General features: G+C 43.2%; 1 protein-coding gene across 3 annotated transcripts in view; it reads right to left on the bottom strand.

The window, feature by feature from the left end:
• The window catches only part of UBE2E1 (ubiquitin conjugating enzyme E2 E1), an 82,503-nt gene extending 65,321 nt beyond the window's left edge, over positions 1–17,182 (bottom strand). Inside the window, exons 1-3 of one of the 3 annotated variants that reach the window (XM_043595520.1) lie at positions 16,717–17,182; positions 15,397–15,581; positions 11,246–11,296 (exon numbers count right to left, since the gene is read on the bottom strand). In XM_043595520.1, the coding sequence (XP_043451455.1) occupies positions 11,246–11,296; positions 15,397–15,548 (203 nt within the window). In that variant the 5' untranslated portion in view covers positions 15,549–15,581; positions 16,717–17,182. Of the gene's footprint in view, positions 1–11,245; positions 11,297–11,491; positions 11,724–15,396; positions 15,582–16,716 lie in introns of those variants that run through there. The other 2 variants (XM_043595521.1, XM_043595522.1) reach the window with 2 other exon arrangements.
• Between the last annotated feature and the right edge of the window lie 3,131 nt (positions 17,183–20,313).

The following is a 20,313-nucleotide window of genomic DNA, read 5'->3' as shown; positions in this document are numbered from 1 at the left end:
AAATCAAAACCACAATGAGATACCACCTCACACCTGTCAGAATGGCTAACATTAACAACTCAGGCAACATCCTCAGATGTTGGCAAGGATGCGGAGAAAGAGGATCTCTTTCGCACTGCTGGTGGGAACGCAAACTGGTGCAGCCACTCTGTAACAACAGTATGGAGGTTCCTCAAAAAATTAAAAATAGAACTACCCTACGACTCAGCAACTGCACTACTAGGTATTTATCCAAGGGATACAGGTGTGCTGTTTTGAAGGGGCACATGCACCCCAATGTTTATAGCAGCACTATCAACCATAGCCAAAGTATGGAAAGAGCCCAAATGTCCATCGATGGATGAATGGATAAAAATGTGGTCTTCACATCTTCCACACACACACATATTCCACACACACAATGGATATTACTTGGCAATCAAAAAGAATGAAATGTTGCCATTTGCAACTATGTGGATGAAACTAGAGGGCATTATGCTAAGTGAAATTAGTCAGAGAACGACAAATATCATACGACTTCACTCATATGAGGACTTGAAGACACAGGACAGATGAACACAAGGGACGGGAAGCAAAAATAATATAAAAACAGGGAGGGGGACAAAACATAAGAAACTCATAAATATGGAGAACAAACAGAGGATTACTGGAGGGGTTGTGGGGGGGGGGGGATGGGCTAAATGGGTAAGGGGCATTAAGGAATCTACTCCAGAAATCATGGTTGCGGTATATGCTAACTTGGATGTAAATTAAAAAAAAATTTTTTTGACGTATACAAGAAAAATAAATAAATAAAAATAAAAATAAGTAAATAAAATAAAATGAAACTCAAATTCCACAAATCAGAGGCCAGGTGTGTTTTAGTCACCTACATAGCACAGAGGACTCTAATATCTTAAATGAATATGACTTGATTTACTCAGGCTGTTGTCACTCTTGTACAACACTGCTTCCTGATTATAATCTTGACTTTTTTTTATTTGAGGGAGAGAGAACGTAAGCAGGGGAGAGGGACAGAGGGAGAGATAAAGAAACTTAAGCAGGCTCCACACTCAGTGAGGAACTCAATGTAGGGTTCGATCCCACAACCCTGGGATCACGACCTGAGCCAAAATCCAGAGTCAGACACTCTACCAACTAAGCCACCCTGGCACCCCAATCCTGACCTTTTGACCTGTATCCTATCTAAAACTTCTAAGTAAAATCATTCTAAACTGCTCTGTTCCTATCTGAAAATGTGCTTCTATGTCTTTTCTTACAGAACTTATTAAGATCTATCCCACATCAATTTTCCATCAATTAAAATAGATACAAATACCCAGTGTCCTGGTATTACACATAATGATCATCATTTCAATACTGGTAAACCCTACTGAGCCGCCATCAATTATTACTATTTAAAACTTAGGGGCGCCTGGGTGGCTCATTTGGTTAAGCGTCCAGCTTCGGCTCAGGTCATGATCTCTATGGTTCGTGGATTCGAGCCTTGCATTGGGCTCCATGCTGACAGTAAGGAGCCTGCTTGGGATTTTCTCTCTCTGCCCCTCCCCCACCCATGCTTTCTCTCTCAAAAATAAATAAACTTAAAAAATAAAAAGGGCACCTGGGTGGCCCAGTCAGTTGAGCACCTGACTTCGGCTCAGGTCATGATCTCACTGTTCTGGAGTTCGAGCTCCACATCGGGCTCTGGGCTGACGGCTCAGAGACTAGAGCCTGCTTCCGATTCTGTGTCTCCTTCTCTCTCTGCGTCACCCTTGCTTGCTTGCGCGCGTACTCTCTCTCTAAAACATGTTAAAAACTTTTAATAAAAAAATAATAAAAAATAAAATTTAATGCTGACACAAGTCAGTACTAGAGATAAGTCAGATGTGACACCTGTAGCAAATGCAATGTTGAGTGCTATTTAAGAACTTCATAATACAGTCCCTTTATTGTGGCCTGGCATTTCCCTCTGTCCTATTCAGGTTCTTTAGAAAGCAGACAGGAAAAAAAAGAAGAAAGCAGACAGAATTGTTTCTGACTACTTTGTTAATTGACATATTAGTGAATAGTATGCTACCCCAAGTAACAAAACCCAGTGACAACTTTCAATTACGTTCTGCATACGAAAACTATTGGCTTCCTAAGCCTTTGCTGACTGGGCTGACACCACCTTGCCTTCCACAGGTTTATCATCTATGCAGTGCAGCGCAGCACAGACTCTACAAAGTAATCCATAATCACTTGCATGTATGTTACAAGAAAAAAAAACACGAGCATACAGCAATTCCTGGATTACAATTTTCAAGCAAAGAGCTTTGATGAGCTTCTCAGCCCATAGAATAGGAAGTTTCCCAGAGGATTAGAGCCATATTCTGACACTAGTTACTAGGTCTTTTGTTTCACTTTACAGCATGGCTGCATTAAGAGAGGCTGAATAAGAATGGGCTTATTATGAAACCCTGTTTCACTCCACTGATGATGGGGAATGTGTCAGATGTCTCAGGCGGGTGCCAGCATCTCTAACGTAACTATCTGGAATAGCTTTAGGAAGGATTTGGGGGAACATCACTAGGAAGTCCAATTTACTTAGCACCCCTAAACCCACGCTCACTTGTTGGCAAACACTAATCTTATCAAGTCAAAACATGGTAATCGAAGGTACTGGTATTTTCTTTATACGTCTTCTCAATCTAGTCCACAGCACTGATCCTGTCTTTTGTAGAACACTGTGGTCCAGAGCTCCTCCGTGATTCCGAGAAGGTGAAAATTGCCAAAACTGCTCGAGTGCCAACTCAGAAAGACTGCCAGCAACAGACAGCTGTAAAATGTGACAGCAATTTCCACAGCTCTTTCCATTATTTTCTGAAGAGGGTAATGAAGACATTCCATTAAGCCTTCAGACTCAAATTAGGTTTTTGTGTCGGTGTTTTAATTTAACAAATATGTACTGTTTATCTACTCTTTCTTGGACAAGGTAGGGATGACAAAGACAGAATTCCTGCTCTCAAGGAACTTAAAGTCTATCCAGAAAGAACCAAAGAACACTGGGGACAGACGTTACTTCTTTCTGTTCTATGCAAGTAGCTGGAGTGTTATTCAAGGACGAAAAAATGCTTCCAATCCTCTAGAAACTGTCACTCTATCATAAAGTTCCAGGCTTCCGACCTTTCTAAATATATGTTTTCCACTTATGATCTCAGTTCTATATTCTATCACCTTCTCTACAATCATGTTTTAAAAACATTACAGTATCTCCCTCCTTGCCATTTTCATTTTTTTTTTCTACTTCTTCTCAGCCTAGAGAGCACACTCTTAACTCTACACTTTATTTTTTTTAATTTTTTTTTTCAATGTTTATTTATTTTTGGGACAGAGACAGAGCATGAACGGGGGAGGGTCAGAGAGAGAGGGAGACACAGAATCGGAAACAGGCTCCAGACTCTGAGCCATCAGCCCAGAGCCTGACGCGGGGCTCGAACTCACGGACCGCAAGATCGTGACCTGGCTGAAGTCGGACGCTTAACCGACTGCGCCACCCAGGCGCCCCTTAACTCTACACTTTAAAGGCTAATGAAAAAATTTCCTTGACCTCCCCTAGAGCTTGCAGCTCACTTCCTACATTGTTTCTTTTTTCTCCAGGTCCTTGTTATTTCCTCTCATCCTTCCTTTGTAGACATCCCACACGGCACAATTCTCAATTCTCTTCCCCTTGGCCATCAGGCATACTTCAACCATCATCCAAATTTTCAAATCTAACGTGTACTCCCCCAAAGCCAGTTCCAGCCTCAGCATCCCTGCCAGCCCACCTCAGGTTCAATGCATGTACCCTAAACACATGGATGTGTCATGATGCCTGCAGCACACTTCCAGAAGGTTCTGCAAAATAAATATTTAGACATTTTTAAAAGAGAGACAAAGCAAATGTGGTGAAATTTTAACAGCTGATGACTTAGATGGGTGTTCCTATATTATTCTTTCAGCTTTTTTTTTTTTATTTTTTTATTTTTTTTTTTTTAAAAATTTTTTTTTTCAACGTTTATTTTATTTTTGGGAGAGAGAGAGACAGAGCATGAACGGGGGAGGGGCAGAGAGAGAGGGAGACACAGAATCGGAAACAGGCTCCAGGCTCTGAGCCATCAGCCCAGAGCCCGACGCGGGGCTCGAACTCACGGACCGCGATATCGTGACCTGGCTGAAGTCGGACGCTTAACCGACTGCGCCACCCAGGCGCCCCTCTTTCAGCTTTTCTATAAGCTTTGAAATTCTGTAAACTAAAAAGGTTGGGGGAAAAAACACATAAGATCAGAATCAAAGAGAAAAATCATGCTTCCTGCCTTTTAAGAAGTTTATAATCCATTTGTCTAATCTAATCTAATCTTAGACCAGGAAGATGTGAGAGTTCAAAGACCAATTAATAATAAATATATGATCAAATTGCAAATATTTACCGAGCCTACTAAGTGGCAGCAATACACTGAGCATTGTATTCGGTCAATGAGACAAATATTTAAACCTTGGAAGGAGGATCTATCTAATCCCTCTGTTTTCTCAAACTAGTTCATCTTCAGCCTTACTGATTTCTGTTAATGGCACCACAATTTCCCCCAATACCCAGAGAAGCTCTGACTCCTTTCAAGTCCTGCATCTCTAAAATCAGTGACGGAGTTCTCCAGATCCTACTGCTTTGCATCTCTCTTTCCTCTCCACTTCGATGCTGCTGCCTGCCTCCCTGCTAACCTGGTCTCCCTCATGGACTACTGCAGCTCTCCCAAGTCTTTCGGTTCCCACCAACTCCACTCAATCCTTGCTTTGTGTCTTTCCAGACACTCAGCTCTAACTGGATTATACTTCCAGCTCAAGAGTTTCAAAGATTCTCCAGTAACTGTATAATGATATTCAAAGCCTCAGCCTGACACTGAGGAACATAAACTTTATCTCTTACTGCTGCTTATTCTCCCACTCTTTCCTCTCTAGTCGTAGGTTTCACTATTGCCCAACGGCGCCCTCTTGGCCTTTCCTCTGCTACAGATGCCTCTTACTCTTCTACCCCACTTCTCATTTCCTCCATGAAGCCTTCCCAGATCTCGAAGTGCTGCAGACACTATTTCTCACACCCAGGTCAAAGCAATCTCTCGCTGCTCTGAACCTTCATAACACATACTGTGCATTTACTACTTCCCAAATAATATTCATGTTTCCAAGTACTATCCAAAATCTGTACATGCATTTCTTACCACCGTTACTAGACAAGGAACTCCTTGAAGGCAGCTTTCATGTGTAACAGAGACTCAAGGTAAGTGACAAGTATTTAATACTAGTATCTTTCACAAGAATCCCTAAGAAGTGAAATGTGCCTTGTAAGCTATAAGCATTTTTAACACTCAAGATACATTTTAACACTGGTACAGGGGTTTTCCTAACGCTTTTGTGGTAAAATGTGTAAAATTTGCCATCTTAGGGGTGCCTGGCTGGCTCAGTTGGTTAAGCATCCAACTTGAGCCCAGGTAATGATCTCAGTTTGTGAGTTTGAGTCCACACTGGGCTCTCTGCCATCAGCCCAGAACCTGCTTCAGACCCTCTATCTCCCTCTCTCTGCCGCTCTTCTGCTTGCTCTCTCTCTCTCTCTCCCTCTCAAAAATAAACACTTTAAAAAACTATGCCATTTTAACCATTTTTAAGGGTAAGACTCGAGGCCATTAATTATATTCACAATGTGGTACAATCATCACCACTATTTCCAAAATTTTCATCACCCCAAAAAGAAATTCTATGCCAATTAAGAAATAATTCCTCATTTTCCCCTTCCCCCACACCAGCCCTGGAAACCTCTCATCTTCTGTCTCTATGAAGTTATCTATTCTAGGTATTTTATGTAACTGCAATCACAGTATTTGTCCTTTTGTGTCTGGCTTATTTTATTTAGTGTAACATTTTCAAGGTTCATTCATACTGTAGCACATAGCAGAACTTCATTCTCTTTTATGGCTGAATAATATTCCATTGTAAATGCCCCATTCTGTTTATGTATTCATCTATTGATGGATACTTGGGTTGTTTCCCCTTTGAGGCTATTATGAACAGCTATAAACACTGACTGACAAGAATCTGCGTGACTCCCTGTTTTCAATCCTGTTTCAATCAGGTATATACCTAGGAGTGTAACTGCTGGGTCATATGATAATTCTGGTTAGCTTTCTGAGGAACAACAGCAGTATAGTTTTACAATCCAGACACAGGGTCTTTTGGTAAACACAACAGCCACAAAAGTTCCTACTCCCTTAGTAAGCAATTCACTTCTGGATAGACTTCCTTCCTTCCTACCTTCTCAAGGCCCCAGCTAATGATTTTAATTTCCAGGAACCTGACCCTGGTTCAGAGGCTATTTTGATTGTCCTGACACTCCAGTCTCCTGGTTCTCACTATTTTTCAATACTGCCTTTATGCACTTAAAGGCAAGCACACTTAACGGGTAACTCTCCAAATGAAAACTTGTTCAGATGCTGGTCACATTTAGCTTTAATGCATTTAGTAACACCAAATGAATGAAAGATACATAAAAAGAGTTTTTTCAGGTGAGATACAGGATTTTGTAAAGGATGACTTCTGCTGAAACCATTTCTTACACCCAAACAACCATTTAAAGCATGCTGAACTTGGACAAGATGTAGAGGCCTTGACTATTGCAAGGAAAAGATCTCTTCATTCCAAGGTTAGCAGCCTGGGATTTCTAAACTGACATCTCATTATTACCACCAAATCCAGATTTTGTAAAACCAGAGAAATACCACAATATTCAGTAAATTCTCTGAAACTATCCAGAGGGATACACACAAAGTGCAAGCTAGCTTGGAGTACGGAGCATCTCTGTGCAAAGGGGTAGCATCAGAACAGATCATGAGGGGAATTTTTCACGTTTTACTACACAACTTCTACATCTCAACTTTTCAAAAACATTCACTCTTATGTTGTTGTATAATGGCTTAAATCTGTACTTAAAATGCAAGCAATAAAAGGCAATGTTAGTAAAGAGAAAAATATGAGCTATTAAAAGGAGCTAAATGGGCAACTCTAACAATACATACAGAAAACTCTAATCTCATTTGAACTTTACAATACTAGGAGTTAGGCAAGTCAGATGGTCGGCCGTTTTAGTAAATGAGAAAAAAGGTTAAAAAAATGTTAACCTCTTCCAACAACTGCATTGTATTTTTTACATGCTCTTCACTTTAGCTTTAAAATTATCTTTTAAAAGGTAAGGTTTAGCTGTAAAACTTCAAAATCAACTGTATCTGGGGGCCCCTAAGTGGCTCAGCCAGTTAAGCATCAGACTTCGGCTCAGGTCATGATCTCACCTTTCCAGAGTTCGAGAGCCCCTCGATGGGCCCCGCCCTGTACTGACAGCCCAGAGCCTGGAGCCTGCTTCAGGTTCTGTGTCTCCCTCTCTCTCTCTCTCTCTCTCTCTCTCTGCCCCTCTCCCTCCCTCCCTCCCTCTCTCAAAAATAAACATTAAAAAAAATTTAAAAATAAAATAAAATCAACTGTATCTGATTACATAGTTCTCTCAAAAATAAAAAGTATCTACTTAGTTGGGCTTACATATTTAAGAAACACAAAAATAATCATCAAAATGCAATAAAGTTATATAAAACAAAAACCTATTTTTTAATTCTTCACCATGCTTGAAATGCTTAATGACTTCTTGAAGACATTTTATCTTAACATAATGGCTCTAAAACAATCTGAATTTTTAAGTTTCAAGTCGCTGTATGAATAGTTTACTCAAAACACCAGTATTTTCTTAAAATAAAATCTGAAGTTTAAAGGACTTGGACAAAATTTCATTTATTATATGTAACCATACTGTTTACAGACATTAATGTCTACAGATTATATAGCTGTAACTAGTCAATTCAGCAAAGCTTGAGCCCTAGGCTAGGAACAGCAGGTGCAAAACTGACTCTAGTGGCCCAGAGTTCACCAGCTATCTGAAAGGCATAATTTCATTTAAAACTCAAAAAAATAAAAGGCATAATTTTACAATCCAAAATAGGGCATGCTTTAAGAAATCATTACAGTACTTAAGACAGTATTTTTTTCCTAAACAAACAGACAAACTGCAGGGAAAAAAAATCCAACCAAATGCACAATACATGAGTTCGGAGACCATTACTTCATCTGTATATATAAAAATAACCAAATAGTTCAGAACTACGAAAGAATTTGATTTATACACCAACATAGAGAAATTTTAAAATATTCAGTTAAAATACTTCTCACCTGGACACTGAATATAATCTGCAGTGTTCTAAAAAAAAAAAATCTACTCAACACAATATACAACATTGAGGATTTAACTTTATGTGCTCACACATTACAACATATTTAGCAATTGCATTTCACACAAGTTTAAGTTCAGTAACTTTGAAGTTTGCCAAGTAAAGTGCTAAAAATTACTGGAATGCAAGCAGTGCACCTTCAAGGGAAGCAATTCTTCCACTGATCTCAATACACAGTTGATTATTGCAGAGATTACTTTCCGCCACTGCTATATTTTAATAAATATGGTTTAAATTTAAAACCACAGGCTGAATACTGACTGAAGAAAGGGAGTCCTATAAAGGATTAATATACAAGATACATCAATTGAGGAGCACCTGGGTGGCTCGGTCAGTTAAGCATCTGGTTAAGATCTGACTCTTGATTTCGGCTCAGATCACGATCTCACAGTTTGTGAGTTCCAGCCCCGCATCAGGCTCTGCTGTCAGCACAAAGCCTGCTTCGGATCCTCCGCCCCTCTGTCTTCTCTGCCCCTCACTCACACATTAATTGAAAGTCAATTGTTTAACTCACTCAAAATATAATTTATAGTTGATGAAACCACAATTTCAGAAGAACCAAGCTATTGAGCTCTCACGCTGAGAGTAATTATTGGAAAAATTTATTAAAAATAAACACATGCATTCAAGGTCATTTAATTCACATATTTTTAACTTCAAAAAGTATCCCCAAACTAAATTATCATTTTCCATCTCAAATAATGTACATTAAAATATTAAATACTTCAATCCCATAAGGTACCAACACAAAAACAAAACCAAATTCATTTCAAGTAGCTGAATATTGAGACTACTGTGTAACATTTAGTCACTAACTCTAGTAAGCCAAGACAAAGGAAATACTGTAATTCATATAACAGAAGCAGCCACTCTAAAAAAGTTTTTCAGGAAATAAAGCCACCTTTATTCTTAAAAGTCAACATAATATACATTCTCTCACAAATTAAAGTTGTTTTCTATGAAATTCAGCAAATTTTTTTTCATAAAACAGTCATCCTGTTTGGTGCTTCACCAGAGTACCCGCAACACTCACAGGTTTCACCCTAAAGGGGTAATTCGGATGGATTTCTAAGGATAAAAGTTCTACATGTTCAGCAGCACAAATCACACAGGAACTCAGCTAAAATGGCGTGAAATTAAAGTATATCTATCTTATGTTTTAAAAGTTATTAATCCCACGAAAACCCTCAAATTGCTTACAAAGCCATTATGTTTGTTTGTTTTTAAACAATTTTAATCTTTATTTTTGAGAGAGAGACAGGCCACTAGCAGGGGAGGAACAGAAAGAGAGGGACACACAGAATCCGAAGCAGTCTCCAGGCTCCAAGCTGTCAGCACAGAGCCCGACACGACTCTCGAACCCACGAACCGTGAGATCACGACCTGGGTCTCAGCTTAACCGACTAAGCCACCCAGGCGCCCCAGAAATCCATTATGTTCTGATAAATGTTATTAGTTTTGAAATCATGCTTTAAAAACCTTGTAATTTCATCAGCTAAAGTCGTCTGAACTCACAAGAAACACACACACTTGGAAGAGACATGATACCAAACAGGAGCAGTAACCACAACAGCACACATCTACCATGCGGAATGCCCAAGGATTCAACACAACCAACCAAAGGGAACTTTAGGTTTCAATCTGAACAATGGTTCCACTAAGATAAAAAGATGTCACAGCCCTAACCCTTACCCATTTCTCCACTTTCTCAACAGTGTGAAAAGATTCTTAAAAGCCGTGAGAGAAAGTGTTAAGAATAATTAAGTAGTTCAGTTACAAACAGTTTAAGAGTCATGACTTTCTTTACTAACAGGACAAAATTTTACCAAATATCCCACACCTGACCAACATTAAGAACATAAACAACCAAAATGCCAATATTAAAGTTTCCATTAACCATACATTAGAAAGTTCAGCATTAATAAGCAAAATATTCCATTTAGTTTTTCAACTTGAATATCTCCACATACTTCTTTTAATCTCTGTGGCCACTGAATATTTTCTTGTTGGTAACTTCTACTTCTACCTTTAAGTTGAGAACACTACTGAAATGTCACATCCTATTCCAGTACTAATCCTGAGAGCTGAGAATTAGATTGTTATACTTAATTTTTTAAACTACGGGAGTAACAGAATTGAATTAATCCCCCTTACATACATGACTCTACTACAACATATAGTAAGTCCTTCCTCAAGTCACTGTTGATTTAATAAAATTCAAGTCTTCCACCTTACCTCAACAGTATCACAACGGCTATTCTAAATAACATGAAGTGACTAACAAGGCGCTGAAAAGCTGATATCAAATTGTTTTGAAACTGAAACACACATATGTATACAGTCTGAAGCAATTTTGAGAAAAAACACCCCTACCAAAGAGTTAAATCTATCAAATTTTTAAAAAAACCTTTTTAATCAAAGCCGCAAATTATTTCCTGGCCTGCCAAAGTCCAACACAAAATTTGTATATACAATGAAATAAGTTTGAGGATTCACTGTGAGATTTAACTCTATGCTATATTAGCTTAATAGAGAGCTTGAATAACAGATTGCGACAGCAAAGCAATTTTCTAAAACAAAATGTACCTGAGTATCTAAAAAGGTTTTACATCATCCTTAATGACATATCCAAAATCCACCATTAGGCAAATGTACATCTTTAAATTCATTTTACAGTTCTGTTTTATATACGTAAAAGCGTTCACGCCAGATAAATCCATTACTTCTCTTCAGCATAGCACTGAAACTGTCAGAGACTCATCAAAACATTACTCTCAGGTTAATCAATTTCAGCGGTTACTTGATGGTAGCACCAAAATAAGCATTAACCAAAAAATAAAAGCAGAAATTTTTAATAACAAAAAGAAAACTCCCAAGATAAAGATTAGAAGGAATTTTAAAAAGAAAAAATGTGAAAGGAAGCTCACCTGCAGTTAGGTGGAGGGTCTAAAGTGATGTCTGCCAGTTCCTTCTGAATCCTGGAGTCAGGGAAGTGAGAGAGAAACACAAGAAACATGAAGGCGTTGGTAGCCTCCCACCGGTAATGCACAGGTCTGGCAGATAACTGGGTTGTGTTCTAACTGCCTGCCATGATAACTGGGTTCTACTGAGGGAGGAGGAAAGTACACATCAAAAGCTTCAGGTCCGTAGTTTAGAAAAAACTTTTTTCCCACCGCAGTGAGCTGGCGGTCCGGGGTCTCTTGTGATCATCTAACATGTTTCGGTTCCAGTCTTGCCTCGCACACTAAAGCAGTTATTTTTCTCGGGGTTTTCCATTTAGGAAATAATTGTAAAGCTTCTCACTCGCCGACTCGTTTTCTAAGTTGCATTAGAATGTGCCGGGACACATTCACTTCTGCGCTGCACGTCTTCTCCCCTGGACCGACAGACGCAGCCGCCGCGCGGGTGGGAAGGGCTCGCCCCCGCCCGCCCGTCTCCCCCCACCCCCCCTCCCCGGTCTCTGCCCGGGTCACCCGGGCACCTCGAGCGCCCTCCGGCCCGCCCTGGCAGGGCGCCCCCGCCAGGCCGCCCCGCGTTCTCAGTGACGAAGCCAACATGGCCGCTCCCCGCGAGGCCCCTCGGGCCCTGACTGACCTGCCCCGCGTCGCGGGGGTGCCGGCGCGGCGCAGGCCGTGCGCCACAAGGCCGCCCTCTCCTCTGGGCCGCCCCGGGCCGCCGCCCGCCGGGCTTCCCGCCCCTAGTCCCCGCGCGCCCGACGACTCGGGCGGCGCACCCCAGCCCAGCGGGTGAAGTTGCGGGCCAGGGGTGGGGAGAGCCCGCGCCGGGGCTCTCCGCGACTCCCTGGCTCGCCTCCACCGCGTCCCGGGATCTCCAGCCCCGACGCCGCGCGCGCAGCCTAGGGCGCTAACACCCCCGCCGACCCTTCCAGCTAGGCCAGACACCAGCAGCCGGCCCGCACAGGTGCACCCGGCCTCTGTCCCGCACACCGCTCGCACTCTCGGCTCCCCCTTTCCGGACCTGCTTTTTCCCGGACATCCTCTAATTTTCCTTAGGTCTGTCCCCTACCTTCTCCATCCCACCACGGACACGGAACCCGGGACCCCTCCGCCCCCGCCCCCCCCCCCCCTTCTAGCTCCTCACCAACCCACGACTTCACAAAGAGCCCCATCCCCCACTCTTAGGCCGACGCCACCAGGCAGTTCACACCAAGCCCTGGCCTTTGTCTTCTGCTTACCTAGGTGCTTAGAGCATCAATTAATACGACAAAGTTTGAGGCCTTTAAGTGTCTTCCATCTCCTAAATGGTGCCTTCTATTTTTATAACCTTTCTTGCTCCTATCACATAAAACCCTAAAGAGCTATGTTACAACTTAAGAATCACACGGAGGCAGCACAGTAATAAAAAACTAAACACACATTCTAAAGGCGATCAGAAATCACAATGAATAACTTTTCTCTTTCCAAAGGTTTTCTGAGCTGGCTAGATGCAATGGAGAATAGGTTTTAGAAGGTAGTGTTTTTTCCAAGTGTGAGTAAAGAGAAATTAAGGGTGGTGATTGGGGAAGTTCTTTAAACCTTCCTATTGGAGGACATTTCCTGTCCCCTACAAATCTGGTCAGTTTTAGGAAGCTGTTTGCTCACTGTCTTTAGGGACATCTACTTATCTGCGTCCTGCTAAGTTCTTTTGCTACCAATAAGCATTTCAGTTCTGAGACCTTCCCAAACACCCCTACTGTTTGACTCGTTGTATGTTAGACTAAAACTCTGAAATTCCAGTTTCCTGATTCTTTATCTGTGTCTATTGAAATGACTGTATGTTAAGACCTAGGTATATAGGCAAAAATAACCTCCACCTGAGCACAACTTGTATAAAAATACCTACTGACCTCACTTCTCCTTGTCAATACCAACTCTACCATAAAATATTTACTGAATAGTTAATTCTTTAATACCTAAAAAGCATAATACCAACAGCTTTACCAATTCACCCCCGCAACAAACATCTGCACCATTTCCAGAATTACTGGCACAAGATTTGTGAAGTAACTCATATATATGTTCCACAGAATAATTCTTGTCCAGACCACTCTCAGTGGGGGCATTTCCTCTACCTGTGGACTAGAAACGAAACCACTTTCCATCAAATATGTAGTTAAGTAACTTTACGTCTGCCAATTCAGGCTTCTTTTTTATTCTCTCTCCTGCTATAGTGCCCCTTCCAAGTCCACGGGCAACACTCACCTTCCAAGTCAATGTATTTCACAGAGCAGCTTCTATAGGGTCCTACTAACATTAATTTCCCCCTTATTTTTTCCTGAATACACTGTTCCTCTCCATTTTTTGCCTCTACTATTAATCTTAGCTCTGCTTTAACACTCCCTCAGCAAGACGTCCAGGGAGCCAAAATTGATGTTAACTTTACAGGTAAAATAACCCTTTGTAGCTTTTCACCTTTTTTTTTTTTTTTAACACCTACTATCTCTTTCCCAGGCAATTCCAAAAAACTTAACTTACTCAGAATAAATGGACAAGTTGTGTCTAATGAAAAATACACCTCAGTAATTTGCTGACACAAAGGAGGCTATTTTTTATTTGACACCTGTGCTTTTACCCCCAAATATATTCATGTGTGCCGGGGATATCCTGGTGCACAAAAAATACTAATGACCTAAAGCAAATATCCTGCCTTAGGTCAGGTCAAAAGCTGCTCCAGCATGGATGAGGGAGCACAGCTACTGCAGATGGGGGTGGAAAGGGGTAGGAAGTTGGGGAGATTAAGGAAAGCCCCATCTAAAGTGGGCAGGGTAGATGACAGGTTCTGGGAGAACCAGCACGGGCTCATCAGTGAGGGCCAGTTAGGACTCCTGGGAAGCTGACCTGTACTCAAACCACCACTCTGAAAGTAAGAACAATCTTGCTAAGGCAATTTTGCCATTTAACCCTAGACCTCTACACTATTTAAGCTAAAATCACTCTTTCACCCTCCCCCCCATGATTAGGTCACCAAAGCACTTCACCAACTTTTCAGATTTCTGGGAGAAAGAACAAACTTTCAAACTCTGAGTTCCACAGGCTCACTACTCAGTGGAGAGATCTAAAGACTCATATTCCATTTTATTTTACATTCCTTTAAGAAGGATACCCCTATTTAACCCACCATTTGTATTCCTTACTATCTTTCTGGTTTGCCACTTTAAAGTTTAATGACTGTCCACCTGAGAGCAGCAGGATTTATGAAAGGGCACACGGGTTCCCAGGAATATGCTATAGATTATTTTAAGGGTCAGGGGATCAGAGAATATTATTGAAGGATGCTCGAGGTAAAAAAAAGTAGCTTCTTCTAGAGACATAAGAGGAAAAGAGTAAAGAAGAGTCACTGGTTGGCTTCAGCTTGGAAAAAGAACCAAAGATTTTTACAGCATAAGAGAGGAAATAGCATGGAAAAAAATGAGTCTCCCTAAAATCTCGCAAATTGGAAGTTTTAGAAGAGAAAAAAAAAATCCCCCAAATAACCTAGAATACCCATTTTATATTATTTATCGCCTCAACTCTCCCAATCAGAAGAACCTCTTTAAATTCCATCTGAAAACATCTGTCTCCACCTATTAAATTTTTTACTCCATTAATAGGAATTATTTATTCCTTATGCAGTTTGTGAAGAAAGCTCTACTCAAAAAAAGATCATACGTGCAACAGGTGAGGAGACAAGATGGTAATAGAATTCATTTTGATAGAATCGTCCGGGCAGGTATTAGTAATTAAGTAGGATGACAGCCTTGACAAGGGTCACAAGCTAGTGATTAACAGGACAAGTAATCTGAAATCAGATTTGGGGGTCACTAATAAAAGTAACAAGGATTCTTACAAACTTCAGCCAGAAATGGGAGAGGCAAGCCACAACAGCTGCACGTGGACAACGATTAAAAGAAAAAAAAAAACAAAAAAAACAGAAGCAATAGAGTAAAATAATTAAAACTTCCAAGACCCTTTTTTCATTTTTAAGAACACACAAACCATGAGGAGCATTCAAGCGACCCCTCATTGGGAGACAGACCAATTGCAGCAAGAGGCAGTTCGGAAAATGGGAAGCCTAGGGGGATGGGGGTGGAGTACGGTACCTCTTGGCGCTGGTAGAGAGGAGTTTGGAGTTTTTGCTCATGCTGACTTTACTCTCCTTCTTCTTGGGGGTGTTTGTTTCTTTCTCGGTTTGCTGGTTAGAGGACGAAGATGAGGAGGAGCTGGTGCTGGCCCTCGAATCGTCATCCGACATAGCGAACCCCCCACCCCACCCCGCAAACAGCCCCTGCAAGGGGAGGGAAACAAAACAAACACACAAACCATGCAGTCAGTATAAATAAGGAAATCGGGTGCTGTCAGGAGGGCTTCGGCCAGGGGTGCACCCGGCTGCCCACCGCCCTCCACTCGTTTCTCAAAGTCTACAGGCCCATTAAGGCTTTTGCAAATCGGACGCGGCTTGTTTATTTTTGGCCCCAAGTGGGGGACGCGGTGGGAAAACGGTCCGGAGCAAGGCGAGCGGCCCCTCCCGCGCCCCCCGGGGCTCCCCTCGGGGCTGGGAGGGGAGATGCCGAGCAGCCGGAGGAGGGCAGGGCGGGGGCGCGGAGAGCCTCGGCGGGGCAAGGAGGGAAGGTCCCGGCGGTGTGCCGGCCTCGGGGCTGTTTCTGTCGGCTTTTCGGGGGTCGCGGAGGGCGGGTGGCCAAAGCGAGACAGCGGGGGCCGGGAGTGGAGTTCGGCGAGATCGGGAAGAGAGGAGGGGCGGAGAAGAGTAAGAGAGGAAGCCGAAACGGGGGGACGGAGGCGGGGAGCGGGTGCCCGGTGGGGGAAGGGAGAGGCCGGCGGGGGGGCAGGGACGACGAGGCCCGAGGCCCCCCGGCGCCGCGCCCCGACGCCTCTCCCCGAAGGCCGGTGTCTCGGCCGCCCGGCTCGGGCTGAGGGGCTGGGGCGGGGGTCCCGAGCACACGCCCGACTGCCACCCCTGGTGGGGGTGGGGCGAGGGTGCGAGGGGGGGGGGGCTCGGCCTCCACAGCGGAGGAATAACAATGAGCCCTTCCGCCCCGGAGGGGTTAATCCCCGCGGGCCCCCGCCCCTGGGGAAAACGGGGCTCCCCCGCCTCCCCCTCCCCCGCTCCCGGCCCCCTCAGCGGCCAGTGGGGGGCTCCCAGGGCAGCGCTGACAGTTCGAGCCACAATGCCCCCCCCCACCCCCGACGCGGGCGGCCCCCGCACCCCACGCGGCCCGGGGTCCCTACCCATCCCCCGCGGGCGGGCCCCGGACCCCTGGGGCTCCTCGGCCCCTCTCCGCCCCCCCTCGGCCCCGTGCCCGGCGGTCCGGGCGGAGCGGGTCCGGGGAGGCGGCGAGGGGTGTCCCCGAGGCCCGGCGACGCGGCCGGGGGGCGGCGGGAGGCGGGGGGGATCCCCGTACCTCTCTTTGTGTCTGGCTCCTCCGTGCCGCCGCGGCGGCTGCTGCTGCGGCTGCGGCTGGGCCTGGCCACTCGTGTCTCTCTCTCGCTGGGAGAGAAGCGGAAGTGCAGCAACAGCAACTATTAAACAGGCAATGGCTTCCCCCAGCCACACACGCTCGCACACACTCCTCCTCCTCCTCCTTCTCCTCCTCCTCCTCCTCGCCCTTACCCCTCCCCCACCCGGCCCGGTCCCACCCACCCGCGCTCCCCTCCCCCTGCACACCTCCGGGGGGGCGCGAGGAGGACACAGGGGACCCCGGGAAACCCTGCCCCTCCCCACCCACTCCCCCACACCGCCGCCGCCTCGGGACGCCAAGGAAGGGGGCGAGAGGTGGGAATTTTCTCTCAAGTGGCTTGGGGACCTGGATCCTGGGTTGGAGAGGGGAAGCCGTTCCGAGATGAGGGGCGCTGGGAACTGTATGGAATAGGGTGGCCACGAGAGGAAGTTCTTTCCAATAAGGGCTTTGGGAAAGGGGGGGGGGTGACAAATTGGTGGGGAAAGTAGTAATTTGGTGGGAAGGACTTTGGACTAGAGAATGCAGTGGAAACGCCCCCTAAAAAGTGATCGGTTTAAGGGGAAAAAAGAAATCCCACAACAGGGTTTTCCTTTGAGCTGACACTGGCTTCTCCCTCTGGCAATTTACCTGCTGAGAGCACAGGTCGGTTTAGGCACGCCTGTGAAAAAAATCTCAAAAGTAGGAGTTTTCTGCTCAGGCACGTGCAATTTTACAATTTTATATTCTTCTGGTCACTTTTTATAAAAAGTGGTGGTGTTTTATAAAAGTGATGGAAAGGATTCATGACAGGGAAAACCAACGTGTAACAGGCTTACAAATGTGAGAAATCACTGGGAATAAACCCTTTACTACTGAATTAAACTGGATTTAGAATTTTTGGTGTCAGCTTACTTTAAATAGAAAGTTTGATTTTTTGGAAATTTTAAATCAAAAGTTCTGGGACTCCAGTACCTGCTTCAACAATACAAATGCTATTCAGCTAATCTTTGTATCTTTAGAATAAGCACTCAGTAATTCTTAACTATTCCTGTTTAGTATTTTTACCAAGATTAATTTTTTTAAGATTAAGCCACCCCTCCAAAAAAAAGATTAACCCCTCACATTATGATTCGTTTCTCACTGTCATTTCAGTTGAAGGAAACTGAAGATGGATATGCAATGCCACGTATATAAGGTCTGGTACATTAAGGAGACCACCATGTCAGATTTCCAGGAGCCATTGTAAATGATCTCATTCAAATTGCTGTCCTTTATCATGGCAACAGTGACTTCAGTTACCACAGGGAAACACAGCAAGGTGATAAAGCTTATGGCATATCCACTAACCTGGAAAACAAGCCTTCTTACCACCCACCTAAAGCCTTTCTAGTCCTCAACTTTAAAACTCCAACTTTATCATGATTCATAAAGCAATATGTGCATGCTTCTTAACCCTTACCAGGAAACCTGTATCTACCAGGAATGGTCATAGAATCAAGAAGTCCAAAATGTGGGAAAAATTTGTAAGTCATCATTTCAGCCTCCAGCCTCCTATCTTCAGACAGAGCTATCCTTCAGTCACTCAAATACATAGAAATTTTGAAAGATCCCCACACATGTGTTTGGTTTCAGGAGTCCTGGTAGAATAGATACAGTTTTTGAAATGACATTCCCTGTTCTATGTTATTTGAAAGCAGCAACCAAAAAAATCTTTCTAAAACCAGGTTGTATATATTTTGTACTTCTGATGAAAAATACATAAATTCAGAGGAAAACAATAAGCAAATGTGAAATTTTCATCCCAACCGAGTTGGGATGGAGGAAATCATCTAAAAACAGTTATTAAAATTGAGACTTCCTCTTACAATTGAGTTTCCGATACTTTAAAATCCATGTACACACTATGAGTACAACCAGTAAAAAATCATATATGTATAAAGAAGAGAGGGGCACCTGGGTGGCTCAGTCAGTTGAGCGTCCGGCTTTGGCTCAGGTCATGATCTCAGGGTTTGTGAGTTCGAGCCCCTCATCCGGCTCTGTGCTGACAGCTCAGAGCCTGGAGCCTGCTTCCGATTCTGTGTCTCCCTCTCTCTCTTGCTCCTTCCCCGCGTGTGCTGTGTCTCTTTCTCAAAAATAAACATTAAAAAAAATTTTTTTAAAGAAGAGAGCTGGCAGAGAAGACAGGAAAATAAAATGTTTGATTCATTGATATGGCTAGGACAGTGGGTGATTTTTTTCTTTATTTTTTGTTTGCATATATCATATACTTGGATACTAAATATAATAATATTTAAAGAAAAAAAACAAAAAACCTGAAAACGATAGTTGGTGTTTCACTGTTGATGCTTGGGTTGGACCCTGGGGAAATAAATCATGTAATTGAAGGGCTCCTTCTCTATAAGTGTTTTCCCAACCACCAGTCTAGAGGGATACTAGCCCTCTTTTGTGTTACTAGTCCTTATCTCTAACCCTGGCTAGTGCTTTATGGTTTGAGAATGACCTACTGAGGGGGAATTAAAAACCCCAAAATGTTTAGAAAAGAATTCACTGCTCTCAAAGACTAATCATTACATCAGTTCATTTTAAATATACAGTTGTCTGAATCATAAAAAAACTAAAAGTTCATTTGCAACCTTCCAGTTTTACATATTAACTACAAGGCCTAAGGAGTTAAATTGACCTCTGTGAGCCTCAGTTACATCATCTATAAAGAGAAAGACTACCTGTGCTGTACCCACTGGCAGAGTTGTTAGAAAAAACAATGTGTATTTAAAATAAGGATGGTTTGTTAGCTGTTATGCAAAGTAAATTATTAATAATCCCACCCTGATACTAATTCTCAGGAATTTGTTAGGACATTGAGTCTTTAGGACTTAGAATTGATGACAAATATAAAAAACCTCCTAAGAGAAAGAAAGAGTCAAGGAATAATAGAATTTTGTTTACTAGAAGGGGCCTAAGATATAATCAAGTTCAAATTCCTCATGTTCTAGGTGAAGAAATTAAGACAAAGCCTGTAGGTCTTGTTCAAGGTCATGCAGCAAGTTGGTGGCAAAATTGTGGTTTACGGCTCATGCTGACTGCAGATGATTTTGTCACTTTTGGCAATTTGGGGGCGGGGGGGGGGTGGTGGGCGGCGGTAGAGGGGGAAGCCTCAGTTAAAAAATGTGTATTGGGGCACCTGGGTGGCTCAGTTGGTTAAGCATCCAACTTCGTCTCAGGTCATGACCTCACCGGTTCGGGAGTTCGAGCCTCCTGTTGGGCTCTGTGCTGAAAGCTCAGAGCCTGGAGCCTGCTTTGGATTCTGTGTCTCCCTCTCTCTCTCTGCCCCTCCCCTACTTGTGCCCTGTCTCTCATTCTCTCTTTCAAAAATAAATAAACATTAAAAAAATTTTAAACAAACATTAAGGTATATATTAACATATGTATTAAATATAATGTATACATTATATATTAATATATATATTAATATACAATGTATGTATTAAATATAAAAGAACTCTATGGGCTCCTGGCTGGCTCAGTCGGTGGAGTATGTGACTCCTGATCTCAGGGTTGTAG

Source organism: Prionailurus bengalensis, chromosome C2, assembly GCF_016509475.1.
Source record: "Prionailurus bengalensis isolate Pbe53 chromosome C2, Fcat_Pben_1.1_paternal_pri, whole genome shotgun sequence".
Lineage (NCBI taxonomy): Eukaryota > Metazoa > Chordata > Mammalia > Carnivora > Felidae > Prionailurus > Prionailurus bengalensis.
The sequence above is the reverse complement of the archived record's forward strand: the minus strand, read 5'-3'. Positions and strand labels throughout refer to the sequence as shown.